We start from the raw sequence: 17,581 nt of genomic DNA, 5'->3' as shown, positions 1-17,581 counted from the left end.
ACCCAATGAGGTACCTGGGGTATCCGGAGCGCTGACATCAAGGCGTTTGTTCTTCGCCAGTGGAGATAGTTCCTGACCTGCAGGAGTTGAGGGAAAGACATGGTCTTCCACGATGCTTCCATCGTCGGTCGTCAGGGTGAGCGAGCACTGGATAGGAAGAGCCCACCCCATTTTCGATCTCTCTGGCGCAATAAGGGAAGAAGCTGCACTCCTGAGAAAGCGGGTCATGCTCACTGGAAAGGCCGTAGATGGGCATAAATTCATCTGTCATTAATCCGTCTTAATTTTTGCCGGCATTGGCAATGTTTTGGCCAGTTTTGATGAGTCAGGTAGGACTTGGAGCCGGTCCAGGGATGGGAACAGAGAGACGTGTGACTCTACTCCTCCATAGCCAGGCCACGCCCCCCAACTTTTTTTTATGACCAATTTATGTATTATTCTTCAGATGTGATCCTTTAGTCCAGCAGTATGTCTCACATTACTGCATAAAAATTAATTCATCGCACACTCATGAGGTACTATTGCAGTGTACAGTCATGGCCAAAAGTATTGAGAATGAGACAAATAATAATTTTTCCAAAGTTTACTGCTTCATTTTTTGTAATGGCAATTTGCATATACTCCTGAATGTCAAAGAGTGATCAGATTAACAGCAATTACTGTACTTGCAAAGTCAATATTTGCCCAGAAAATGAACTTTAACCCCCAAAACACATTTCAACATCATTGCAGTCCTGCCTTAAAAGGAGCAGCTAACATCGTTTTAGTGATTGATCCATTAACACAGGTGTGGGTGTTGATGAGGACAGGGCTGGCGATCAATCAGTCATGATTAAGTAAGAATGACATCACTGAACACTTTAAAAGGAGGCTGGTTCTTGGTATCATTGTTTCTCTTCAGTTAACCATGGTTATCTCTAAAGTCTAAAGAAACACGTGCAGCCATCATTGCACTGCACAAAAATGGCCTAACAGGGAAGAGTATCGCAGCTACAAAGATTGCACCTCAGTCAACAATCTATCGCATCATCAAGAACTTCAAGGAGAGAGCTTCCATTGTTGTCAAAAAGGCTCCAGGGCGCCCAAGAAAGACCAGCAAGCGCCAGGACCGTATCTTAAAACTGTTTCAGCTGCGGGATCGGACTACCAGCAGTGCCGATCTTGCTCAGGAATGGCAGCAGGCTGGTGTGAGTGCTTCTGCACGCACTGTGAGGCGGAGACTCTTTGAGCAAGGGCTGGTTTCAAGGAGGGCAGCAAAGAAGCCACTTCTCTCCAGAAAAAACATCAGGGACCGACTGATATTCTGCAAAAGGTACAGGGAGTGGACTGCTGAGGACTGGGGCAAAGTCATTTTCTCTGATGAATCTCCTTTTCGATTGTTTGGGACATCTGGAAAACAGCTTATTCGGAGAAGAAGAGGTGAGCGCTACCACCAGTCTTGTCTCATGCCAACTGTAAAGCATCCTGAAACCATTCATGTGTGGGGTTGCTTCTCAGCCAAGGGAATCGGCTCACTCACAGTCTTGCCTAAAAATACAGACATGAATAAAGAATGGTACCAGAATGTCCTCCAAGAGCAACTTCTCCCAACCGTCCAAGAGCAGTTTGGCGCCCAGCAATGCCTTTTCCAGCATGATGGAGCACCTTGCCATAAAGCAAAGGTGATAACTAAATGGCTCATGGAACAAAACATAGAGATTTTGGGTCTATGGCCTGGAAACTCCCCAGATCTTAATCCCATTGAGAACTTGTGGTCAATCATCAAGAGACGGGTAGACAAACAAAAACCAACAAATTCTGGCAAAATGCAAGCATTGATTATGCAAGAATGGACTGCTATCAGTCAGGATTTGGTCCAAAAGTTGATTGAGAGCATGCCAGGGAGAATTACAGAGGTCTTGAAGAAGAAGGGGCAACACTGCAAATATTGACTTGCTGCATTAACTCATTCTAACTGTCAATATAACCTATTGGTACTCATAATATGATTGCAATTATATTTCTGTATGTGATATAAACATCAGACAAACACTAATAAAAACCAGAGGCCAGCAGATCATGTGAAAATATAATTTTGGTGTCATTCTCAAAACTTTTGGCCATGACTGTACATTTATTAACAGGCAAGAAAAAATTAAATCATAAAGGTGAAGGCGACAGTAGACGTTTCGGCTGCTACTTTGTTTCGGTTCCTGCACTTGCCAGCCTGTGAGGATCTGCAATAAAGTGGAGATGGCGCTACTGCTTCTACAGCGGTGAATAGATGGCGGCACCACGTTTCGCTGTTTGTGGAGGGTGAGGGAGCAGCATTCCCACACCTTGCTGCTTCTTAGCACATTTGGGCAACACATTGACTCCGTGGTTATCATTGTTGCTTTGGGTTCAAATCCCACAACATCTGAAAGGAGTTTGTATGTTTTCCCCATGTTTGCATGGGTTTCTTCCCACACTCCAAAGACATACTGATAGGGAATTTAGATTGCTAGCCCCAATGGGGACAGCGATGATAATGTAAGTAAAGCGCTGCGTAATATGAAGGCGCTATATAAGCAAAGTATAATAATATAAAAAAACATTATCTCTTGTGTTTTTGTCTGTACTTGTACCTTTTCAATTATTAAGTGCTATAGAGTATTTTGCGCTATATAAAGGTTATCATTGTCACAGAAAGTGAAATAAACAGTGCAGGGGAAATAAGTAGCATTTATCCTGTTTGCACCTGCAATAGCAATTTAAAGGGAATGTTTCATGTATTTAATTTTTAGTTGTAATAATTAGAAGTAAATCTGTAGAATAGAAATAATGTGTTAAGTAGTGTTGAGCGATACCTTCCGATATCAGGAAATATCGTATCGGATTGGATCGGGCCGATACCCAAAAAGTATCGGATATCGCCGATTCCGATACCGGAAACCAATGCAAGTCAATGGGACACAAATATCGGAATGAAAATAAACCCTTTCTTTCCTTGTAGGTTAATTCTACATGAAGTAAAACAACTAAGAATAATGTAGAATGACATGAAAAGCCGGCAATTCATCAGCGCATACACCGGTACCCGACAATTTACAACAGAAAGAATAGAGCTTCACACATAGATTAGATAGATAGAAACATGTCAGTCACATATATATGAAGTACAGTGACAGTGTTGCTTACTGTACTTGTCATTTAGTGTAAAGGATTTATTAAAAAAAATATTAGTGTTTTCGTGCACCGTCTCTTTAAAAAAGCCGGCCGGCAATTCAGCAGCGGTACCCGACAATTTATAACAGACAGAATAGAGAATCACACATAGATTAGATAGATAGAAACATGTCAGTCACATATATATGAAGTACAGTGACAGTGTTGCTTACTGTACTTGTCATTTAGTGTAAAGGATTTATTAAAAAAAATATTAGTGTTTTCGTGCACCGTCTCTTTAAAAAAGCCGGCCGGCAATTCAGCATCTGTACCCGACAATTTATAACAGAAAGAATAGAGCTTCACACATAGATTAGATAGATAGAAACATGTCAGTCACATATATATGAAGTACAGTGACAGTGTTGCTTACTGTACTTGTCATTTAGTGTAAAGGATTTATTTAAAAAAATAATAGTGTTTTCATGCACCGTCTCTTTAAGAAAGCCGGCCGGCAATTCAGCATCTGTACCCGACAATTTAGAACAGAAAGAATAGAGAATCACACATAGATTAGATAGATAGAAACATGTCAGTCACATATATATGAAGTACAGTGACAGTGTTGATTACTGTACTTGTCATTTAGTGTTAAAATAAAGGATTTATTTAAAAAAAAAATTGGCGTGGGGTTCCCCTTAATTTTAGGCTCTAGCGGAGGTTAAGCAGACAGCTGGGGCAAATGTTTGAAGCCTGGGAAGGGGGTAATACCCACGGAGCTTCCCAGGCTACTAATATCAGCCCCCAGCTGAATACCTAGCCTTTACTAGCTATTAAAATGGGGGAACCCCCCCAAAAAAATAACGTGGGGGTCCCCCCTAATTTAATAGCTAGCACAGGCTAGGCAGACAGCTGGGGGCTGATATTAATAGCCCAGGAAGGGTGCCATGAATATTGGCCCCCTCCCAGGCTAGAAACACCAGCCGTCAGCCGCCCCAGAAATGGCGCATCCATAGGATGCGCCAATTCTGGCACTTAGCCTCGCTCTTCCACGCTGCCCTGGTGCGGTGGCAGGGGGTAATAGGGTTGGGGTTGATGTCAGCTTATAATGCCAGCTGACATGAAGCCCAGGTTAGTAATGGAGAGGTGTCTATAAGACACCCCCATTACTAACCCCATAGTCAAAGTTAAAAGAAAACACAAACACCCAGAGTAAAGTCCTTTAATTGAAATAAAGACACAATTCTTTATTGTTCTAAATTAAACCATACTTACCATCACGCCCATTCCAGCTGAAGCCAACGATCTCCTGCAATAAAAGAAAAATAATAAAGCAACCTCATCCTTACCTTTCGATGGTTCCCAGGACAGCTCCAGCTCTGCTACATCGAGATGACAGGCTGGACCGCAGCAGAACGCTGCCATCCAGCCTGTCATCCCGCACACACTGAGAAGAGCAGGCATGCTTGCGCTCCTCAGTGTCTCTCTGTGACGTCATCCAGATGAGCCGAGTTCATGTCCAATGAACTCAGCTCACCTCATGCACGTCACTGACAGCGTGGGAAAGTTCTCCTGCACTCAGCGCTTCAGCGTGAGAATTCTCCCACGCTGTCAGTGACATACATGAGGTGAGGTCATGTCCAATGAACTCAGCTCACCTCATGCACGTCACTGACAGTGTGGGAAAATTCTCACGCTGAAGTGCTGAGTGCAGGAGAATTTTCCCACGCTGTCAGTGACGTACATGAGGTGAGCTGAGTTCATTGGACATGACCTCGGCTCATCTGGATGCCGTCACAGCCAGACACTGAGGAGTGGAAGCATGCCTGCGCTTCTCAGTGTCTGCGGGATGACAGGATGGATGGCAGCGTTCTGCTGCGGTCCAGCCTGTCATCTCGATGTAGCAGAGCTGAAGCTGTCGTGGGAGCCATGGAAAGGTAAGGTTGATGTTGCTTTATTATTTTACTTTTATTGCAGGAGATCGTTGGCTTCAGCTGGAATGGGCGTGACGGTAAGTATGGTTTAATTTAGAACAATAAAGAATTGTGTGTTTATTTCAATTAAAGGACTTTTTTCTGGGTGTTGTGTTTTTTTAAATACTTTACTAGAAATTCATGGTGGTCATGTCTAATATTGGCGTGACCCCATGAATTTTGGGCTTAGGGCCAGCTGATAATGCCAAGCTGGCCTTAACCCCTTTATTACCCAGTGAGCCACCGCACCAGGGCCCTGGATGAGTTGGGTACAGCGCCAGAAGATGGCGCTTCAATGAACGCGCCATTTTCTGGGGCGGCTGCGGACTGCAATTTGCAGCGGGGGTGGCCCAGAAAGCTTGGGTCTCCCTGCGCTGCGGATTCCAGCCCCCAGCTGCCTAGTTGTATCTGGCTGGGCACAAAAATAGGGCGAAGCCCCACGCATTTTTTTTTTAAATTATTTCATGAAATTCATGGAATAATTAAGAAAAAAAGGGCTTCCCTATATTGTTGTGTCCAACCAGGTACAAATAGGCAGCTGGTGGTTGGGGGCAGCCCATTCCTGCCTGCTGTACCTGGCTGGACACAAATATAGTGCGAAGCCCCACGTCAATTTTTTTTTAATTATTTCATGAAATAATTTTTTTAAAAAAGGGCTTCCCTATATTGTTGTGTCCGGCCAGGTACAAATAGGCAGCTGGTGGTTGGGGGCAGCCTGTTCCTGCCTGCTGTACCTGGCTGGACACAAATATAGGGCGAAGCCCCACGTCAATTTTTTTTAAAATAAATCCTTTATTTTAACACTAAATGACATTTGAGGAGTTAATAAAGATGCAGTCCCTAAATTATTATTTATTTTTTAATTAATTTTTCCCAAAACTTTTGACGTGGGCTTCGCCATATTTTTGTATGCCAGCCAGGTACAGCATCCAGCTTCTATGAACGCGCCATTTTCCGGGGCGGCCGCGGACTGCAATTTTCAGCAGGGGGGGGGGGGGCAGAAAGCTTGGGCCTCCCTGCGCTGCAGATTCCATCCCCCAGCTGCCTAGTTGTACCTGGCTGGACACAAAAATAGGGAGAAGCTTCAAGTATTTTTTTTTTTTAATTATTTCATGAAATTCATGAAATAATTAAGAAAAAAAGGGCTTCCCTATATTGTTGTGTCCAACCAGGTACAAATAGGCAGCTGGTGGTTGGGGGCAGCCCGTTCCTGCTTGCTGTACCTGGCTGGACACAAATATAGTGCGAAGCCCCACGTCAATTTTTTTTAAATCATTTCAGGAAATTCAGGAAATAATTAAAAAAAATTGATGTGGGGCTTCGCCCTATATTTGTGTCTAGTCAGGTACAGCAGGCAGGAACGGGCTGCCCCCAACCACCAGCTGCCTATTTGTACCTAGCCGGACACAACAATATAGGGAAGCCCTTTTTTTCTTAATTATTCCATGAATTTCATGAATTTAAAAAAAAAAACCGTGGAGCTTCGCCCTATTTTTGTGTCCAGCCAGGTACAACTAGGCAGCTGGGGGCTGGAATCTGCAGCGCAGGGAGGCCCAAGCTTTCTGGGCCCCACCCGCTGCAAATTGCAGTCCGCAGCCGCCCCGGAAAATGGCGCGTTCATAGAAGCGCCATCTTCTGGCGCTGTACCCAACTCATCCAGGGCCCTGGTGCGGTGGCTCACTGGGTAATAAAGGGGTTAAGGCCAGCTTGGCATTATCAGCTGGCCCTAAGCCCGAAATTCATGGGGTCACGCCAATATTAGACATGACCACCATGAATTTCTAGTAAAGTATTTAAAAAAAACACAAACACCCAGAAAAAAGTCCTTTAATTGAAATAAACACACAATTCTTTATTGTTCTAAATTAAACCATACTTACCATCACGCCCATTCCAGCTGAAGCCAACGATCTCCTGCAATAAAAGAAAAATAATAAAGCAACCTCATCCTTACCTTTCCATGGCTCCCACGACGGCTCCAGCTCTGCTACATCGAGATGACAGGCTGGACCGCAGCAGAACGCTGCCATCCAGCCTGTCATCCCGCAGACACTGAGAAGCGCAGGCATACTTCCACTCCTCAGTGTCTGGCTGTGACGGCATCCAGATGAGCCGACAATGAACTCGGCTCACCTCATGTACGTCACTGACAGCGTGGGAGAATTCTCCTGCACTCAGCGCTTCAGCGTGAGAATTTTCCCACGCTGTCAGTGACGTGCATGAGGTGAGGTCATGTCCAATGAACTCGGCGCACCTCATGCACGTCACTGACAGCGTGGGAGAATTCTCACGCTGAAGCGCTGAGTGCAGGAGAATTTTCCCACGCTGTCAGTGACATGCATGAGGTGAGCTGAGTTCATTGGACATGACCTCGGCTCATCTGGATGCCGTCACAGCGAGACACTGAGGAGCGCAAGCATGCCTGCGCTTCTCAGTGTCTGCGGGATGACAGGCTGGATGGCAGCGTTCTGCTGCGGTCCAGCCTGTCATCTCGATGTAGCAGAGCTGAAGCTGTCCTGGGAACCATGGAAAGGTAAGGATGAGGTTGCTTTATTATTTTACTTTTATTGCAGGAGATCGTTGGCTTCAGCTGGAATGGGCGTGACTGTAAGTATGGTTTAATTTAGAACAATAAAGAATTGTGTCTTTATTTCAATTAAAGGACTTTTTTCTGGGTGTTTGTGTTTTTTTTAAATACTTTACTAGAAATTCATGGCGGTCATGTCTAATATTGGCGTGACCCCATGAATTTCGGGCTTAGGGCCAGCTGATAATGCCAAGCTGGCCTTAACCCCTTTATTACCCAGTGAGCCACCGCACCAGGGCCCTGGAGGACCCCCCCCCCAAAAAAATGACGTGGGGTCCCCCCTATTTTAATAGCTAGCAAAGGCTAGGCAGACAGCTGGGGGCTGATATTAATAGCTCAGGAAGGGTGCCATGAATATTGGCCCCCTCCCAGGCTAGAAACACCAGCCGTCAGCCGCCCCAGAAATGGCGCATCCATAGGATGCGCCAATTCTGGCACTTAGCCTCGCTCTTCCACGCTGCCCTGGTGCGGTGGCAAGGGGTAATAGTGGTGGGGTTCATGTCAGCGCCAGCTGCCATGAAGCCCAGGTTAGTAATGATGGGCGTCTATAAGACACCCCCATTACTAACCTACAAAGTGTTAAAAAGAAAAAACACACTACACCCAGAAAAAAATAATTTATTTGAAATAAAACACCATTTTATTTAATTCTTAGTTTACTAAAAAAAAATAGTTACCTGTCCACGTTCCTGCGCTGATCTCCCATGCGCAGCTGTCACATCTGGAGATGGTGACAGCTGTGCATGGCTGCTGTAAGCTCACACTGCCGGGAACACGTCCGCTCCCGGCAGCGGGAGCCCCTGACTGAGGTCACCGGAGTGCATTCAGGCAGCGCAGCTCCGGAGACCTCCTTTACGGCAGTGCTGTACCGTGGGAATTTCTCACGATACAGCAGTGCCGTAAAGGAGCTAACCGAAGCAGCGCTGCCTGAACTCCGGTGAACCCTTACGGCCCCGTCATTCTAGCGGCGGCAGCGGTTCAGAGCGGTCACATTCTATGTGGCTGCTCTGAACTGGAGATCATCGTGGGACACTCGTGGACTGCTACGGAGGGGTAAGGATAAGGTTGTGGTTTATTATTTTATATTTTATTACAGGAGATCGATGGCTTCGGGGAATTAGGTGTCTAGGTGAGTATAGGTGTAGTTTTTTATTTTTTACTTTATTTTAGGTGGCGATCGGCGGGGACAGGTAATGTATAAACTAATTTCTTTTAGGTAACCACTGGCCACCAATGACATGTATCTAACATTTATTGGGGACACAGTAGGGCAATTTATATAGCAGGATCAGGCTGATGGGAACTACTGCTCCCATCGAGCTGATCCTGCTGGCACGAGTGGACGGGGGACAGACATAGGCCAATGGGAGTAGTAGTGTCACATCGGCCTATGTCTGCCTGCACGCACAGACACCCCACACACACACACCCCGCACACACACACACCCCGCGCACACACACCCCGCACACACTAATCATGACGGGTCTGGGAGGAGTGGCTGACCTGTGCGGCCGTGGGAAAGTTGATGTGAGTTCATGCAGTCAAGCATGAACTCACATGAACCCTCTGAGGGCACCGCGGCTACTTCAAATGAACAGCTGATCGGCATCACCTGATACCTCAGCTGTTCATTTGAAATAACCGGCGGGAAAGCGCAGCACAGAACGGGAAAGCCGGCGGTGAAGTCTTTTCACTGCCGGCTTCCCCGCCCGGGTCCTTCGCTCCTTGGTGCTGCGCTCCCCGCCCGGTCCTAATTTACGATTGGGATTGGAGGTGGCGAGGGGAGCGGAGGATCGGGGTGGGAGGCTGCGGGGAAGCAGTATGGGGCTGTGTGATTGTTTAAAAGCCGGCGGCTTTTTACCGCCCGCCGGCTTTTAAACAATCAGGAGAATTCTCCCCCGCTGGGATGGCATTCTGATGACAAGCTGGATCGCAGCTGAGCGCTGCCATCCAGCTTGTCATCCTTCACAGACACTGCAGAGCGCAGGCATTATGGGAACTTCCGATTCCGGTATTCGATATTATAAAAGTATCGGAATTAAGTATCAGAATTCCGATACAGTGAATATCGGCCGATACCCGATATTTCAGTATCGGAATGCTCAACACTAGTGTTAAGTCTTTTTCGTTTATGCTGTGACTATTTATTTTTTATTTATGCAATCTTTTCTGGGGCAGCCATATTGGAGACACACATACTTTTTTCCTGTGTAGACAATACAGCAGAGTGTATACATTTTATGGCAGCTGAAATGAATAGAAGTCATATGATAGAGAAATGTAATAGATTATTTCAGTCTCCAGGAATAGATTACAAAACAGAGTACAGTCGCCTCCACCAGATCCTAGGAAGTGACAGGGGAGATGCATGCCGGGCCTTATCTATATACAGAGTTGACATTCTGCTTTATCTAGGCTTCCAGCAGTACAATAGAGCTGTTGAAAAATGACTTTAGCTGTGAATTCACTTGGGAAATTCTGCTTCTTAGCCATGAGAATCTTAAAATATTGGTAGGTGTTCTTTATTTAATAGATAAGTTCACATTTTTGTATCGAGATATCTTTGTTACTTATACATGTTCTGTGGAATCAAATACATCATTGTACTGTAACTATACCTATAAAATCTCTACTTAAGCAAATACATTTTCCAACCATTTGGTTTGCTAACAGAGGTACTCCCTAACAAGCATATTTTCCCTTCTTCACAGATGATGGAAATGCCTAAAATTTCTGAGGTATGTACAGCATATGGATATTTAATGTCCAAGCATGGCACATGCTGTGAAATGTTTATATGTGCTTCAGCTTTTATATTTGCATGGCTTATTGTTGATAACCTGTGGTTTGACAAGACAATTTGTACATTATACGTGTCATAGCTTTTAAAACTCTTGACTCTAGTGGAAAGTATTGGTATATCATAAAGGGAACTATTTTTAAGTCTTCTAATCAACCCCTTTCAATATGCCCTTTGAATGAGATGGGGTTGAAGACTTGGCAATCCCTTCCCCTTCCAATAAGCCACAGTAGAAAGCTCTTGGAAAGAGTTGCTCTAGGATGCTCATTTAACTACACTCCTCAACATCGAAACTGCAATACCAAGAAGGAAAATGTGTGGAATTATGAAAATCACAGGATTTATAAGCATGTTAATGATACACAATTGCTGAAAAAATGAAAACAGAATTTTCAAAATATCTCGATATATTCAGTATGGAATACGAGCACCACACACAGAAATACAGGCACTCACAAGCCTTGGCATGCTATTTATTAGTAAGGTTGTTAATGGTTGTCTGAGGAATGTTTTGCTGAGCTCAATGCACTTGAGCACACTTGAGCACACAAATCATCAAGATCTGCTGCTTGCAGTTCATTTTGCAATCGCAGACCAATTACAACCCAGATGTGCTCGATGGGAGACAAGTCCAGAGATGCTGCAGGCCATGGCAGCAAGGTTCGGCCACGCAGGCTGTTCACAGTAGCATGAGCAACACGCAGCCTGGTTGAAAAATGGCTCCTGGGACGCTTTAAAAAAATGGCCATACCACTGTAACATCAAGCTGTTAGTGTACCTGGAATGAAGACTATAGGAGACCAGCTATAATGCATTAGGCCCCTCCTCACCTTAATTCTGGCATATGGAAAGATGTTACGTTCCCTTGTGAAGGCCTCTTCATGTAATTGCCCAAATGGTCTCATCAGATTCAAAGAATGGCACATAGTGATTCACTCTGTACTGCAAGTGAAATTAGATGTCACATACCACAACACCTTGAGCCAGACATCCAGTTAGTGGTGTTCCATTGACTTCACACCATACCTTTAAAACACTGTCATGGTGCAGAGCAAGACAGCAATGAAGGCTGGATTGGAGAGCTATTGTCTTCAACGATGAGTCTTGGATGCAGTGATAACCAGAGCTTGCTCTGCAGACCATGGGGCATGCCATGAAGAGGCCGCATATTGTTGGTGTAACTGTGAGCATCCTGCTTGGCCTATATGTACTACCATGACATAGAGCATCTCCAGACTTGTTTTCATCTAGCACATCTGGAACATCATTGGTCGACGATTGCAGAGGGAGTTACAAGAGGCAGATCTTGATGATTTGCGTGCCCAAGTGCATTCAGCCTCGCAAAATATTCCTCAGAAAACCATTAATAACCTCATTGATAGCATGCCAAGGCGTGTAAGTGCCTGTAATTCTGCTTGTGGCACTCATACTCAATAATGAATAAATCGAGATGCTTCGAAAAATGTGTTTCCATTTTTTAATCATTTGGATACCATTAACATGTCTATTAATCCTGTGATTTCCATAATTCTAAGACTTTTCTTTCTTGCTGAGTGTGTTTAATACAGTACATACATTGTTCTCATTTCTCAGTAGTACTGCATTTCTACTGCAACAGATTGGCTGCTTAACACTGTGGGGTCGTTTAACATCAATGTTTGACGTCATAAATGCTTGTAACTGAATGGGCACCAATTCACACAGACACATTACAGCATTTTGCAAGAAAAGTAGAAGTTGTTATAGCCACATATAGGGTGCCATTTCTATATTATAATTTTGGTTTTGGAATGAGATGTTCAACAAACTGTTATAAATGATGGTCAGGAAGGAGAAGGTTGATAGGTAGAAGGTGGTCCACAATGCTTTTATCCTACAGTCACAGACTACTGACTTGATAACTTCACTAGGGTCTTGTGAATCTTTTTGCTCAACTTACGTTTCCATGTACTTTTCGCGGCATAGTGTATTAAAAGTAAAAAATGCTCTTAACCTGCAGATATGGGGTTAATCTGCAGGTTAATAGCGTTACTAACATGCCCGGTGCCTGCACTTAGCCGATTGCTGCGGGGAGAAAATGAATTTTATTGCCCCCACCGCGTTCCGGTTTCAGTCACAAGGGCGGCTCCGACAAAGGTTCAGTCACCGCTCTGAGAATACAGAACTGTGGCTGTAACCGCTTCCCCGGCCCTGACTGACACTCGCTCTGCTTTGGGGCCTGTTCTGTATTCTCAGAGCGGTTATTGAACACTCTCTGTCCCTTTGACTGAAACTGGAATGCTGTCGGGAGATTAGAGTTCATTTTCTCCCCGCAGCATTTGGCTATGTTTCAGGCAGGTTAGTAATGCTATTAACCTGCAGATTAACGCCATATATACAGGTTAATAGCATTTTTTCTGGTGACAGGTAATGAAAAATGATCTTTAAGATGTGAATACCCCTTTAGATTTTGTTAAAATAAAAAATATATATATTACACTGGCAAAATTTTATAAGGCGCATATTTTTTTAAAATACACTTTAACCAATGAACATCACAAAACAAGAAATAACTTACATATTTGGTATGTACATAGCAACTCCTAAAATAATGTTACATGTTGTCCATTATTGTTAGTTATTAGTGATAACAATAAAACCACTGAAAGGTGAAGCTAACCGCTTAAGGACGCAGCCACTTTACATTTTTGCGTTTTCATTTTTCCTCCTCTTCTTTCAGTTATATGAAGGCTTGTCTTTTGCAGGATGAGTTGTACTTTTTTACTGATACCATTCACGTTATCAAATGTACTGAACAATGGGAAAATAATTATAAGTGAGATGAAATGGTGAAGAAACATTTTTTTACTGTTTTCTTTTCAAACATTTTTTCTCTTTACTCCTTATTTTTTAGTCCCCTTAGGGGACTTCAACCTGCGATCAGTATTGCAGTATATAGAAGAAGTCACTGTATCCTATGAAGCCAGGCCTGTGGCTGGGTTTCCATGGAGTACCAAGATGGCAGCGATGGCAACCCATCAGCACCCTGCAAGCCGAACATTCCTGTGTCATGAAAGATAGCTGTCACCTGAACCATAATAATCGGTTTGAGGGCCTTTGTGGTTTTTAAGAGGTAAAAAGAACATAGAGATTAGTAACTGCTGAACCTATGGGTGATACGCGATGTGCCCGTTCACACAACTAAATAATCTCAGCAGATCTCCTATTCATTGCACACAGTTTTAATTGAGAAGTTGTATTTTTATTGTTCTAGTGTCTCATTAAAATAACGTAATGTTAAGTGAGCCTAATGTGCCTATTAATGAGGGAGAACCTCTTAATGTATATGGACAACCTAAAGGGGTTATTCCCGTCATAATCATTGCATATCCAGAGGATATGTCATAAATGCTTGATAGGTACAGTATCATTTAAAATTTTAGACACACCTGTTCATGCAGTGTTTTTCCTCTTTCTTATTGGAATCTGCATATTGTAGATTCAGACTCAAGGCAGCAAAACTACAGAGAAATATATATGGAAACAAGAAGTAAAGAAAAACGTGTAAAATAAGTCAGAAAATGTGTTAGAGATGAGCAGATCTGATAAAATTTTAATTTGCTAAATCACATTTCCCAGAGCATTATACATGTCTCGAGAGACCCCAGAGCATAATAAATGCTAGATATATACAGTACAGACCAAAAGTTTGGACACACCTTCTCATTTAAAGATTTTTCTGTATTTTCATGACTATGAAAATTGTACATTCACACTGAAGGCATCAAAACTATGAATTAACACATGTGGAATTATATACTTAACAAAAAAGTGTGAAACAACTGAAAATATGTCTTATATTCTAGGTTCTTCAAAGTAGCCACCTTTTGCTTTGATGACTGCTTTGCACACTCTTGGCATTCTTTTGATGAGCTTCAAGAGGTAGACACCGGAAATGGTTTTCACTTCACAGGTGTGCCCTGTCAGGTTTAATAAGTGGGATTTCTTGCCTTATAAATGGGGTTGGGACCATCAGTTGTGTTGTGTAGAAGTCTGGTGGATACACAGTAGATAGTCCTACTGAATAGACTGTTAGAATTTGTATTATGGCAAGAAAAAAGCAGCTAAGTAAAGAAAAACGAGTGGCCATCATTACTTTAAGAAATGAATGTCAGTCAGTCCAAAAAATGGGCAAACTTTGAAAGTGTCCCCAAGTGCAGTTGCAAAAACCATCAAGCGCTACAAAGAAACTGGCTCACATGAGGAGCACCCCAGGAAAGGAAGACCAAGAGTCACTTCTGCTTCTGAGGATAAGTTTATCCGAGTCACCAGCCTCAGAAATCGCAGGTTAACAGCAGCTCAGATTAGAGACCAGGTCAATGCCACACAGAGTTCTAGCAGCAGACACATCTCTACAACAACTGTTAAGAGGAGACTTTGTGCAGCAGGCCTTCATGGTAAAATAGCTGCTAGGAAACCACTGCTAAGGACAGGCAACAAGCAGAAGAGACTTGTTTGTGCTAAAGAACACAAGGAATGGACATTAGACCAGTGGAAATCTGTGCTTTGGTCTGATGAGTCCAAATTTGAGATCTTTGGTTCCAACCACCGTGTCTTTGAACGACACAGAAAAGGTGAACAGATGGACTCTACATGCCTGGTTCCCACTATGAATCATGGAGGAGGAGGTGTGGTGGTGTGGGGGTGCTTTGCTGGTGACACTGTTGGGAATTTATTCAAAATTGAAGGCATACTGAACTAGCATGGCTACCACAGCATCTTGCAGCGACATGCTATTCTATCCGGTTTGCGTTTAGTTAGACCATCATTTATTTTTCAACAGGACCATAACCTCAAATACACCTCCAGGCTGTGTATGGGCTATTTGACCAAGAAGGGGAGTGATGGGGTGCTATGCCAGATGACCTGGCCTCCACAGTCACCAGACCTGAACCCAATCGAGATGTTTGGGGTGAGCTGGACCGCAGAGTGAAGGCAAAAGGGCCAACAAGTGCTAAGCATCTCTGGGAACTCCTTCAAGATTGTTGGAAGACCATTTCCGGTGACTACCTCTTGAAGCTCATCAAGAGTGTGCAAAGCAGTCATTAAAGCAAAAGGTGGCTACTTTGAAGAACCTAGAATATAAGACATATTTTCAGTTGTTTCACACTTTTTTGTTAAGTATATAATTCCACATGTGTTAATTCACAGTTTTGATGCCTTCAGTGTGAATGTACAATTTTCATAGTCATGAAAATACAGAAAAATCTTTAAATGAGAAGGTGTGTCCAAACTTTTGGTCTGTACTGTACATAAAAAAAAACTTTTACTCATCTCACTTGTCGGGCCCCTCTGCTACTTGTCAACCAGGCCTCTTTCCCCCTGGTGTAAGCCACATCTCTAGGCCTATTCACTCTAGGCCATAACTTGCCGCAGTTACCAGGCCTCGCTGGTCCCTGCATGTTGCACGTCGTGATGTCATGGACGTGTAACGCACAATGACCTCTCAGGCCTGATTGCTGCTGGAAGTCCTGGCATAGATTTAACAGGCCAAACCTTTGATGGCAAAAAAAAGAGGCCTGTAGACCAAACAGCACTTCCTGCAGTCTGGTCCTCTTCTTTACAATATTGCATCTTCGATCGTTTCACTTAAGGCCAGGACTTATGACTGTGACCAGTCCTCAGAAGTCACTGCGTATTGAACGTCCGTATCATCACATTGTGCAACAAACAGTGTCATCCAAGGCTTAGTCACTGCCTAGAGAAAAGAGGCTAGAAAATACATCTCACTCTGGGGAAAAGAAGAGGCAGCTCTGAGAACCAGACGGCACCGTTCAGTGTAAAGAGAACGGCGGCTGTAACTGCGCCCCCGCCACGGACTGACATCCAGCTCATCATTAGGGCCGGCTGTGAGTCAGTGAAGGATGCACGGCTACAGCTGCCACTCTCTATACACTGAGCGTTGACTGAAACTGTGCCAGTACCACCCCATGCCTGAAAATAAAGAATAAATTGGATAAAAGAAAAGAAATAGAATAAAGTTAATTTTGACCCGGCGAAAGGGCTCTAAGTGCGGGCGCGCGGCAGGTTCAGAACACTATTACTGTGCAGATTAACCCTATATCTGCAGGTTAATAGCGTTTTTTGACGTGACAGGTTCCCTTTAAAATAATGATGGATTGTTGTTTCTCTTTAACAGTTGAATGGTTCTTGCCATATTTTGGCTTTGAACAGTTGTGGACTAGTACTCAGCATTGTATGGAACTGTGTACCAACGCTGCCTCTGCAAAACACACCTGATGGTCGCAAACACTTTCTGAAGGCAGGTGATTCCACCAATTAACTCTTGACAGGAATACCTGTTCATTGAAAGCCATTCCAGGTGACTTATTGAAGACACTGCTTGAGAGAATGCAGAGGGATGTAAAGTAGTCATCAGAGTAAATAGGGGGTACATCGATTTAGATCAGCCACTGGAGAGGTTATAATGTTTGGCAGGGCTGTGGAGTCAGAGTCGTGGAGTCGGTGTCCATTTTAGTGGAGTCGGAGTCAGTATAAAATGGACCAACTCCTAAAATATAGAATAAATTGGGTACAGTAGTTCAATGCAGTTTGTGGGGATATATTTTTTCATAAGAATTTGGGAAAGTTATGAAATGTCCTATTCCTGATCTAAGGGTCTAGACTTTTAACTGAGATGAATCTGTGCTACAGTAAATTTATCACTTAAATATGAGCCATGTATGGGAGTCGTGGAGTCGGAGTTGGAGTCGGTGTCATGGAAATTGAGGAGTCGGAGTGAGAGGCTTGGCTTACCAACTCCATAGCCCTGATGTTTGGGCATGTAAATCAATGTTGATGTTTATGAGTTATGGAAAGAGCCCAACAAGCAGCGCTGTAGAAATGCAATAGCTGTTAATGATGGCAATATCCTTTTATGACTTTTTGGTAAAAGCTGCTAGTAAATATCACGTTGAAAACCATGCCCAGCTTATTATATAGTCATGTAGTGACTTTTATACAGCTATTGTCTTGACCTTTTTTGTTTTGTATGATCATTTTTGCTGATTAATAAACAGGAAAGAGATATGTATTATAGATCGTAGCTGCGACAG

The 17,581-nt window shown here is 43.6% G+C and overlaps 1 protein-coding gene across 2 annotated transcripts in view; it reads left to right on the top strand.

Annotated features, from left to right (window-relative positions):
• The window catches only part of LHFPL3 (LHFPL tetraspan subfamily member 3), a 93,840-nt gene that overhangs the window by 64,869 nt on the left and 11,390 nt on the right, over nt 1–17,581 (top strand). The window contains exon 3 of one of the 2 annotated variants that reach the window (XM_073652255.1): nt 10,399–10,425. The exons of the other annotated variant lie outside the window; for it this stretch is intronic. Coding sequence (XP_073508356.1) covers nt 10,399–10,415 — 17 coding nt within the window. The 3' untranslated portion in view covers nt 10,416–10,425. The remainder of the gene's footprint in view (nt 1–10,398; nt 10,426–17,581) is intronic. 2 annotated transcript variants of the gene reach the window in all.

Source organism: Phyllobates terribilis, unplaced genomic scaffold (genome assembly GCF_046119375.1).
Source record: "Phyllobates terribilis strain yellow unplaced genomic scaffold, ASM4611937v1 Scaffold_11__3_contigs__length_659146591, whole genome shotgun sequence".
Classification (NCBI taxonomy): domain Eukaryota; kingdom Metazoa; phylum Chordata; class Amphibia; order Anura; family Dendrobatidae; genus Phyllobates; species Phyllobates terribilis.
The sequence above is the reverse complement of the archived record's forward strand: the minus strand, read 5'-3'. Positions and strand labels throughout refer to the sequence as shown.